The 11,256-nt window shown below is 37.4% G+C and overlaps 1 protein-coding gene across 1 annotated transcript in view; it reads right to left on the reverse strand.

The window, feature by feature from the left end:
• The window catches only part of LOC116633726, a 408,304-nt gene extending 401,803 nt beyond the window's left edge, over positions 1-6,501 (reverse strand). Inside the window, exon 1 of the mRNA XM_032406291.1 lies at positions 6,250-6,501. Within this exon, the coding sequence (XP_032262182.1) occupies positions 6,250-6,454 (205 nt within the window). The 5' untranslated portion in view covers positions 6,455-6,501. The remainder of the gene's footprint in view (positions 1-6,249) is intronic.
• Between the last annotated feature and the right edge of the window lie 4,755 nt (positions 6,502-11,256).

An 11,256-nucleotide genomic window follows, 5' to 3' on the forward strand; every position in this document is an offset into this window, starting at 1 on the left:
TGACCTCCCATGATTTAGGAACAATTGTCAGGGGCATGAAATCCAGTTGGGGGGGTCAGAATTTGCTGCATGGGAGCTTTTAGCTTTCTCTCAGCTCGAACCTGTATTAGGTAGTTTTTTGTTCTGGGCAGCTTTTACTTTCTTAATTAAGTGATCTACACCAATGTTTAGGGGAAACAACCCCAGGTAAGTTTTCCAGCTAGAAAACCTTTGTAAAATTGATTTAAAAAAAAAAAAAAAGATTAACTCCAGATCTCAATGGCTTAGCACAAAGTTCTCTCCTTGCACACAGTGTAAGTCTGACCTGAGTAGACTGATCTTACCCAGGGCTTCAGCATTTGCCAGAGCAAGGGGAGAAAGAGCTGAGAGAACTCAGCCACTCTTAGGAAAAGCACATCCTTTCTGTTCACAGCTCATTGGCATAAACTCCAAGGGATGTTGGGAAATTATCAAGCACAGGGAAAACAATCAATTATGGTAGGGACTAGTAATCTCTATCACCTTCAGTTCACTAAATATTCAGTTCCCTCTTCTTCCCACACATAACACATGCTCAGCAGCTCCCCAAGGAGACAGCCTGCAGCCCATCCAGTCCAGACCATCTAGATAAAGCTCAAGCTCCTATGTGGCTTCTCTTGGCTTGGAGACCTATGACTATAAAAGCCAAATTACCTGCTCCTACACACATACACACATGAAAGCACACACAAGCACGCACTCAATCCACAGAGGTGTGACAGGGTCAGGATAATTACAATAATACATTCACTTTTAGAAAGAAGACAAATGGGACACAATCAGAAGCTCAAGGTCCTGCTGAGCACACAGGGAGGGCTCCCTACCGGTGTGTGACTTGAGTCTCCACCCTACGACAAGTTCTTTATTAGTCCCATTCCCTTCTCTGACTGTATGTGAAAATAAGTGTCCTCAGGGCTTCCTTGGCCTCCTTGCTCACATGAGGTTGTGTACACAGAGGCCATTTTCAGCTTCATACAAAGGTGTCGTTCATCCAGGCTCGTGATTTCTTTAGCAGTACATTTCTCTCAAATGCTTAAGAGGCTTCTTCTCCATTTGTTTCCAGTCATTTCCACGTGCAGTAACCATACCCAAGCTTTAAAATACCTAGTTCTCAGGGCGCCTGGGTGGCTAGTTGGTTAAGCATCTGCCTTCAGCTCAGGTCATGATCCCAGGATCCTGGGATCGAGCCCCACATCGGCTCCCTGCTCAGTGGGAAGCCTGCTTCTCCCTCTCCCACTGCCCCTGCTGTGTTCCCTCTCTAGCTATGTCTCTGTCAAATAAATAAATCTTTAAAAATAAATAAATAAATAAAAATAAAATATCTAGTTCTTGGGGTGCCTGGGTGGCTCAGTCGTTAAGCGTCTGCCTTCAGCTCAGGTCATGATCCCAGGGTCCTGGGATCGAGCCCTGCATTGGGATCCCTGCTCAGCGGGAAGCCTGCTTCTCCCTCTGCTTCTGCCTCTCTCTGTCTCTCATGAATAAATAAATAAAATCTTTAAAAATAAATAAATAAAATAAAATAAATAAAATATCTAGTTCTCAAATCTCCAGTAGTTCTTTGTTTCCTTGACCCCCTGTCTTTTCCTGCCAATTTGATGGTGGCTACCTAAAGCTCATCTGTAATAACAGATAGGAAGACCTCACATTTAAAACTTTCTCTGCCTTAAGTACTGTCCTCAGCAGAAAGGTTTTGTTGAACGTAAACTTTCTTTGTGTTTTGTTTGGGTCTAGAAGCAGTTGGCTTTTCAAATACTGTAGGAATCCATATTCTTCTCAGTCCTGAATGTGAATCAGCCAGTTCTTTCCTGAATTCATCTTTACTTTTGTAATACCTTGCCAAGCATAACCAATGGCAGTTAGCAGACACTACTATGGTTTTGTTTTTACCTCTTACTCAGGAGCTAAATTTACCTAAGCACAGGATCTGCCTTCCAAGTTCTGACCTACAGTAGTTTCACCAAATGTTTTCCCACTCTATGACATACATTTTCTTCTTTGTCTCCTCCAGGATCATTTTTCTCACTGTCTGTCCACTGCCTTTCAGGAACACACCAGGTATTTAATTATAGTAGAGCCCCATGTCTAATACTAATTTCCGTGTTGATGAGAATGGTTGAGGTTATATAATCATAACAAATCAGCCACAGAATCTAAATGGCTTATCATAACACAGGTCAATTTCTTGTTCAGGTAAATGTGTAAGTTATGAGGAAACTCTCCTCCATAGAGTCACTCAGGGAACCAGGCTATCAGTGGCCTCACTGTCTATAGCTCTGCCATCTCAACCTGTGGCTCCCAATGCTGTCAGGTCAAGAGGAACTCAAAATCATGCTTAGGGGCGCCTGGGTGGCTCAGTCATTAAGTGTCTGCCTTCGGCTCAGGTCATGATCACAGGGTCCTGGGATCAAGCCCCACATCGGGCTCCCTGCTCAGTGGGAAGCCTGCTTCTCCCTCTCCCCCTCCCCCTGCTGTGTTCCCTCTCTTGCTGTGTCTCTCTGTCAAATAAATAAAAAATCGTTAAAAAAAAAAAATCATGCTTAAATACCTCAGACTTGAAGTGACACATGTCACCTCCTCTCATAGCCACAGACCACAGTTAAGACACACGACTCTGCCCTAAAGACAAGGGAGATGGAAATTTACATGGAGGCGGAAGGGAAGGAGAGAAAACTGAACGTTGTGGAGTATAGTTATTTCTCTCTTTTTGTATGTTTAATGTTCAGATAAATATGGAAACACAAAGAAGCCACAGTAACATTATTTGATCACCATGATGGAGAAATATTTGTCAAAGTATTGGATCATATCCTATGTATAATTGGGAAGCACGAGTTTGATCCATTTCCTCAGGTATAAAAATACCTAGGGACTAATAGGTATTTTAAAAAGCCACGTAACAATCTAATTGGCTCTTAATTTAAAAATAAAATAAAATAAAAGACTCCCTCAGAACTAATGATACAACCTGGACAACAGATTGAACAAAAGCTGTCACTAGCAGGAAATAATAAGTGGAGCAGAAAAAATGGAGGAAAAAAATGAATGAAAAGGAGAAAGAATGAAACCATGTAAAAAAAAAAGAGTGAAACCATTCAGGAAAGATTTAGAGTGTTACAAAACATAAGGGATTCTTTTTTAAAATTTATTTATTTATTTGAGAGAGAGAGAGAAAAAAAGAGAGCAGGGGGAGGGGTAGAGGGAAAGGAAGAGAGAGGGAATCCTAAGCAGACTCCTTACTGAGCACGGAGCCTGACACGGGGCTCCATCTCATGATTCTGAGATCACGACCTGAGTCCAAACCAAGAGTCGGCCGCTTAACCGACTGTGCCACCTAGGCGCCCCAAGGAATTATTTTTAATAAAGCCAGGAGTCCATATAAAACAATGCATTATGGCATCAAACTTTATCATAGCTAGGATATCAAGGTTTGGTACAAATAGAAGGATCCTAAATGATTCTCAGAAATTATATTTCTTAACATCTAGGTCAAGAAGAAGGGTTGTGAACATTCTGGTGAGAAAGTGACAAGCCAGATAAAAAATGGGCCCACCCACAATCATCGTAAAAAGGACAATAGCCTATTAGCCCTTCTAAGTTAATGAACGCTGCATGTGTCATTCAGCACCCCAGGCTCAGGGAGGCTGAGGGAAGGGGGGAAGAGGAATCCCTTAGAGGAGGAAATCTGAGGGCCTGATCAGGCAAGAAAGTCACTTGAAATAAAATATTTGCAAGAAATATTTCAAACAAGAGTTAAAATCCTTGCCAAATAAATAGCCTGTTCAAATTGATAAAAGCGGGTCTTAAAAACTAGACCTCTAAAACATGAGGAGGGGCCCTTACACTCTTCCTGTAAAAAATCAGAGAGTAAATATTTTAGGCTTTGATGGCCATACAATCTCGGTCATAGCTACTCACCCCTGCTGCTGTAGCGAGAAAAAAACACAGATGATAGGCTACATAAATGATGGGCCTGCTTGTGTCTTGGTGAAACTTTATTTACAAAACTAGATTGGGGCTGAATTGGTCTGCAGCCCATAGTTTGCCGACTCCTGCTCTAACAGAGGAAAGGGCCAAGAATTGTAACAAAATTGTAAAGTAAACTGGTCAAAGCAAAACAATGTTCAACCATACTAGTAGTAAAAGGAATGCAAAGGAAAACAATGACATCTATTTTTCCCTAAAATATTATGAAATACCATGATACGTGACTAGAAGCAGGGAGAGCATATTGACATAAGCTTCACAACATTTCTGAAGATCAAATGCATATATATGTGTATGTATAGACACAGACATATATTTTATGCACACACACATATACACACATATATATAGACACATGCACATGTCCAAAAACAGAACTAGAATTTGGAATTCTTACCAAGGATGCATGGGATTTAGTTTGAATTTTAGAACTTGAATTAGTCCAAAAGCTATTTAGAGATGAATCGGGAATGAGACAATACTTCTTGGGGCCATAATAATGATTTATTTTAGTAATATATATGCACTTTCCTAGCCCCATTATTTACCTGGAGAATAAAAATAGGTAAGAAGTGGGAAAAGTCATACAACGTCTCTCCTGGTACTAGGAGTTCTTAACAATGGGAATATGAGGTCTCCTACTCAGTCTCCCCCTTATCACCTTCCTTCAACCCATGGACTGAGAAACTTCTGGAGAAATCATATCAAGCAAAAGGAAGAAGCATGTACTTCTAGCCATAGGACTGTCCATCCCATATGAGGAGTCCTAATACCCCATTCGTCCATAAGTCCAACAATTTTTGCATAAAAATATTTTCCTAAATGTAAGTAGAATAAATTACAAATTACAAAGTTTTGTGGGTACAAAAAAAATGAAGATTCCACTAAAAAGTAAAATTCAATTCTGATATACTCTCAACTATTGTGAAAGACTGACATAGATTTGCGAAGAGTATCATAGTTAATATTTTTTTTTCCTTTTTGAAATTATCTTTCTTTCTTCCCTGTTCACAAAAGTAACCATGGATCAGGATCAAATGTCACAAAAAAAGAACTTAAAAGAAACAGTTACCCATGATGCCAGTACTTAGAGACAACTACTGTTGATATTGTGAAGGATACACTCCCAGATTTTTATATTGGTGTATATGTGTATATTTACCAAACTAAGATCTACTAAACAAACTCTCCTTTAATTTGCTCTATTTCGCTTAAAAATATAAACAATTTTAGTGTACATAGGTAAAAATGAGCTCTTTCTCTTTTAACCACATTGCATTCCACCTGAGTATGTGCCATAAATTATTTATGTCATCTTCTACTGATGGACATTGAGGCTGCAAAATTATATTCACTATTTTCCACTGTAATATGAACATTTCAGTACACATATTTGAGTGAGTTTGCCCTATCACTTCCCTTAGGGTAAATTCACAGAAATGCAATTTTCTATGTTGAAGAGTACCTAAATTTAATATTTTGCATTATATTAATAAATTATCCTTTAGAAGAGTTGTAACAATTTACTCTGTCCCAAAGTTTCCAATATGAGTGTGTTTAAATAAATTACAGGATTTCCACAGACTAAAATACTGTGTTTCAAAAATTAATGACATGGCAAGCTTTACATAGGATTATATCAAGTAAAACAAGATACAAGATATAATAAAGCATACCATTGATAGGATATATCAGTATATAAATTATAATATATATAGAGAGAGGAATAAAAATATTATATAATATAAATGTGTGTCAAGAAGTTTCACAACTTAGGGAAAGGATTAGAGCAAATTTTTAAATTATCTCTTACGGTTTTCTGTATTTGCTAAATTTCCTAGAATTTGTGCATATTTTAGTTATAATCTGAAAACCAGTAGGTTAAGGAAATATTGGAAATCGCAAAGCTGAAGAAACATATTTTCACATATTTTGTAGTTTGTCTGATATTAGACCTACAGTTATAAAACAGAAAACCCCTAATGTGCCCCAATCAGGAATATATAAACATACCAGACTGGACTACTTTTTCCCAAAAAAGGACTTGTTTTAATTCATGAGATGTCTTCCTGCCTAATAGCAAACAGAAGAAAACCTTTCTCTTCTCCACTGAGAAGACAAGTAAGAGCACAACCGTGAGTCCCTGAAAACAGAGGAAGCTAGCTCTCAGAGCTCTAACCCTGGCTGCAGGCATTTTGGAAAGCTTTTTGGAAGGGAACAAATCGTTAATAAAGACTCAATACTTACAGTGACCTTTGAGCAATTCCAGATGTAGACGTGCAGATTTTTCCACAAATAATAAAGAAGGGCTGGCTACAAGAAGTGACAGTCCGAAACAGACTTGCAGGAGGCTAGAATTACATGGGACACAGAAAAGAGACTGAGCAGAAATGAAACAACGCAAAAAGAATCCAGATCCTTCACCAAACACCAGAGATTTATTCTCTGACATGAGTTTTTACCAATTCTTTCCTACGTGGAGAGGAAATACATGTTATTTTATATTTTCTGGGTATGATTATGGTTTTATCAGTCTTTGTGATGCACTTCATCTCCATCCTAACACTATGTCAAGTTTTTTACAGAGTGACTCATTTAATCCTCATATAAACCCAACTCGGTAAAGATGATTATTCACATTTTATAATTAGAAAAGTGAGGCACAGACATTTAGGTAGCTTGGCCAAGATCGTGCATCTAGAACAGGGGTCGACAAACTTCTTAAAGGGCTAGAGAGGAAATATTGGATTTGCTGACATAAGGTGTCCGGCACAACTATTCGACTCTGCTGCAGAGTGCGAAAACATGTCCTCAAACCAGTGAACGTGGCCATGTTACCCAAACAGGTGGCGGGTCACTGGTTGTGGTTTGCCAACCCTTGGCCTAGAGAGTCATAGAGCAAGACTCAAACTAAGTCTGTGCCTGTCATAATTAAACTGTCATACAATAGAGGAAATAAAATCAATGGGGTTCTCCTTCCATAGTCTGGGTTCACTCCTTCTCAAGTATTCTTTTGGCTCTCTATACAATCCTGTTCAAAGGAAACTGACCACTTAGCGTGAATTGCCACTTGCTGTGATTTGGTGGACAAAAAGAGTTGGATTCCCAGAGGGCATAAACAAGGTAGGTAGCTTTCCAAACAAAATGGGATTTAGCCACATTTTGTCAGGATAGATGTGCAGGCCTGAAATCTGGGCAATACTAGGCCTTTTAAAATGGAGGGGGGAAGAAAGAGATGATTTGGGGCCCATTTTTAATTTAGAAATATTTAACAAGTTCTATGACCTCAATATTTTTTTTCTTAATTTCAAAATTATTGTCACTGAGTGAATTTGTCTCCTAAGTATAACAATATTGGGAAACACAGCTGTACTCATTTTAAATTGCTTAAATTTCAAAATTGTAAGGAAAAGATATTTTAACAATATTTAGTTTTTCTGGAGTTTATGAAGTAGCACTGAAAAATAATCAACAAGCTGTGACAGTTATTTGATTTTTTAATAATAAGGTCTTTAGCAGAATTTATTCGAAAGCTGCATCCACGAATACAGAATGAATCAAAATTATGTAAGACTGCTAAAATAATTGAGAACTTACATGATCTATAGATAGGAAAAAGAAGAGTCAGAAATTTAAACTCTCAGTCTTAGTTATTATGGCCCAGTCAACCGACCTTGAGCCATTCTCTCTAAATCTGAATCTTCCATGGGAAAATGGCATTGATAATCATCTGCTAACTGACCAGGGCTATTGTGAAATTTATATGAAAAAATTGTGAAATTTATATGTAAAAATTCAGAAAGTTACCTTGTAGATTTAAAACACTATCTTCATTAAGGTAGTCTCCTAAGACTTACAATTTATTTTTGCAAAGAAAAATATCTTTGTTTTTTTTTCCTTCTATCTTTCACGGACCTAAAATTTCTTTCACCAGAAACATAGTAAAGAAGACACCCAGAGTTCCAAATCTTTACCAGCCCATCACCATGAAAAAGAAAAGTCAACCCATAATCCTATTACAATTTCAGTTTTCAGGACCTTTAAAATTTTTTCCTTACCATCAATAATCACCATTTCTAAATATTCCACTTACTAGATTCCTAAACGTTTTCTCAAAGACTAAATAAAGACTAAATCACAAGAACATTTAGAAGAACACAAGTTACTTGTTTTAAGTAGTTTACACAAACCGATTGACTAAAATTTTAGCTAGATTTCTAATATCATAAGGACGCTGTAACAGATTGTGTTATTTTTTCTAAATATTTGCAGCTCAGCTCTTGGGAAAGATTATACTCTCCCACTTCCTGATGTCAAACTTTGTCATATGACTCGTGAAAAGTGAGAAGAGACATGTATGACTTGCAAGTAGAAATTTAAGAGCCACTATAATTTGCCAGTTTCTCTTTACTCCGGTGCTAGAAGACTATACTATTCCAGATAAGGGCTCCATCAGCCAGGGGTCCAGAGTGAAGACAACATGGAACAGCACTAGACCAACCCATGAGACTATGGAGAATGAGTGAAAAATAAAGTTTTGTTCCTGCTGGTTACCGGTATTTTAGGTCACCTGTTACCACAGGATAACCTAGGCTATCCTAAGTGACTAATTAGAGAACGCCAAAGTCCAATTACATGCTATACCTTGACACTTTAATTATAATAATATAAAGATGGCAGTAGGATAAAACATCTCATTTATTCCGAAAGAAGCATTTCAATGTTTCCTATACGTTAACACAATTAAAACAGGATATAAAACTAATTTTTGTCTGCACTAAATCACAAAAATGTTGTAAGGAATTCAGAATCCTAAAGAATGTTTAAGTTTTTTACAGGATAGGAAAACATATAACCAGAGAATCACATCCAGAAATAATGTTGGCCATTATTAAGGGGTTATCTTTAACCTGGGAAATGGGACTCTCACCATCCTTTTCTATAAGCACTTTTTTCTTTCTCGTTTTTAGCCAAGAAACTTCAAAATTATTTTCAAGGAAAAGAGAAAGGACTCTCAAAATATATTAGCAAAATTCAATAGATTTCTTTAATCCAAAGACTAATAATATGTACATTTCTTTGCCTAGAAGCTATGCCCTAATATTATGCAGGTCATATCAAGATTTCTGTTTTTAATAAAAAGTAAATCGTGTCATCAGTATTTTTTTAAACCTAATATCTCTAATATCTGGCTCAACACAGAAACGTAATGGTTTCAGGGATAACATCAGACATGCTGTACAATTTCAAGAAATTATCAACACAGTACCAAGGATACCCTGCCCTCTGCTGTCTGTATCATAATTTTGCATGTTTAATAGTTAAATCACTTCATTTAAAATCCAAGTTTTTTTCCCTCCACATTGTGCTATTTAAACATTGTTTCTATTCTATTAGCTGTTCTCTTAGACAATGTAACCTATATATTTCACTTAAATACTAAAGCTAAGTAATCTTTTTATACTGTTCCTAAGTATAGGAACCCAGAGCGCTTTAATGTTAACTAGTCATTTCTCAACTTGGAGTCTCTTGTTGTTCCACACTAATTTCTCTTATTTTTACTCCATCAATCATAAAATGTGATTATTTCATATGGTAAATGTTGGCTAATTGTCTCACGGGTATTTCCTATTTTATTTAATTGCTATTCCTCCTTGCATGTTGGACTTTCCTTTGAAATCACTTCATATTTAATGCAGATTTGCTGTGAAATGCTCTCCATTGTTATTTGCAAAAATCTCTAGTTTGTCCTTCTTTTATTTTTTTTATTTTTTATTTTTTAAAGATTTTATTTATTTATTTGACAGAGAGAGACACAGTGAGAGAGGGAACACAAGCAGGGGGAGTGGGAGAGGGAGAAGCAGGCTTCCCGCTGAGCGGGGAGCCCGATGCGGGGCTCGATCCCAGGACCCTGAGATCATGACCTGAGCCGAAGGCAGACGCTTAACGACTGAGCCACCCAGGCGCCCCCCGTAGTTTGTCCTTCTTTTAAAGGTTCAGTAGTAATCAATTCCAGATAAACAATTATTTTCCATGACTCCTTGGAGATAATGTTCTCTAGTCTTCTAGCTTCCATTGTTGCTACTGATTCCACGCCTCTCCATATTCCAGCTGGCTTCTCTCACTCTGTTCAGCGATTTTCCAATAAGCTATCCCATTAACAATCTAGTCAAGCTCTTGTCACTACTGATTTAGGGGAATTTCCCAGAGAACTGGGAAATTTCACTTTTTCATTGGCTTTCTACATCACCTGTATTGTAGGTTCCTCCATTCTATTCTGTTCCTCTCTGTATCTGTCATTCCTTAGAATTTCTAGAATTTTAAATGCAGATTTAAAGTGCATGGTTTACATCACCTGCATTTACGTCAATGAAGAGGAAACGTGTTCGTGCATCACCACTTAGCATTTCACATTTTCTTGGCATTCTATATATATCTCGATGGTGGTCTTATACAATAACATTCAACTTTTTTTTTAAATCACATACTTGTATTTGTCACAAAAAATGCAGTGCTCCCCCAATTATCATACATTTTTGCAAATTACATGCAGTACTGGTATTAATCTTAACATTAAATAGTAATGAATATTTTTTAGACAAATAAATTTAAATAGAATATATAGAATAGATTTGCATATAGTCTGAAGTGCATGTGCCACCTGGTATCATAAAGGGTCTTCGAAACTTACATAGGCAGGCTTTGTTGAGCAATCTGCCTCATAGTAGAGCTAGCTAACTCTGTCCTTTGGACACTCTAGATAGCTTCAGACACTTTTAGATAACTCAAGAAATAGGTCTGAAAAAATGCACACAAAATATTATTATTTTCTTTCTTTTTAAGATTTATTTATTTATTTTAGAGAGATAGAGAGGGGTGGGAGGGCCAGAGGCAGAGGGAGAGAGAGAATCCTCAAGCAGACTCCCTGTTGAGCGCAGAGCCTGACGTGGGGTTCAATCTCACCACCCTGAAATCATGACCTGAGCTGAAATCAAGAGTCGGGTGCTCAACCAACTGAGCCACCCAGGCATAATACCCCAAAGTATTATTATTATTTTCAATTAGTAAATATGGTACCACTCAAATAACATTATGTCCCAACCAATATGCAAACGAAATAGGTGAAGTCTTACCACTAGTCAAAGTAGTCCTCACTAATTCAACAAAATTTGTTTTATACCGGACATATGCTTGATAGAGATGCAAATAATAGAGCAGTAAAAAGTGGGCCTGAGGTCATAGATTGTAGTCTCC

The sequence above is a fragment of the Phoca vitulina genome, unplaced genomic scaffold (assembly GCF_004348235.1).
Source record: "Phoca vitulina isolate PV1807 unplaced genomic scaffold, GSC_HSeal_1.0 scaffold8, whole genome shotgun sequence".
Taxonomy (NCBI): domain Eukaryota; kingdom Metazoa; phylum Chordata; class Mammalia; order Carnivora; family Phocidae; genus Phoca; species Phoca vitulina.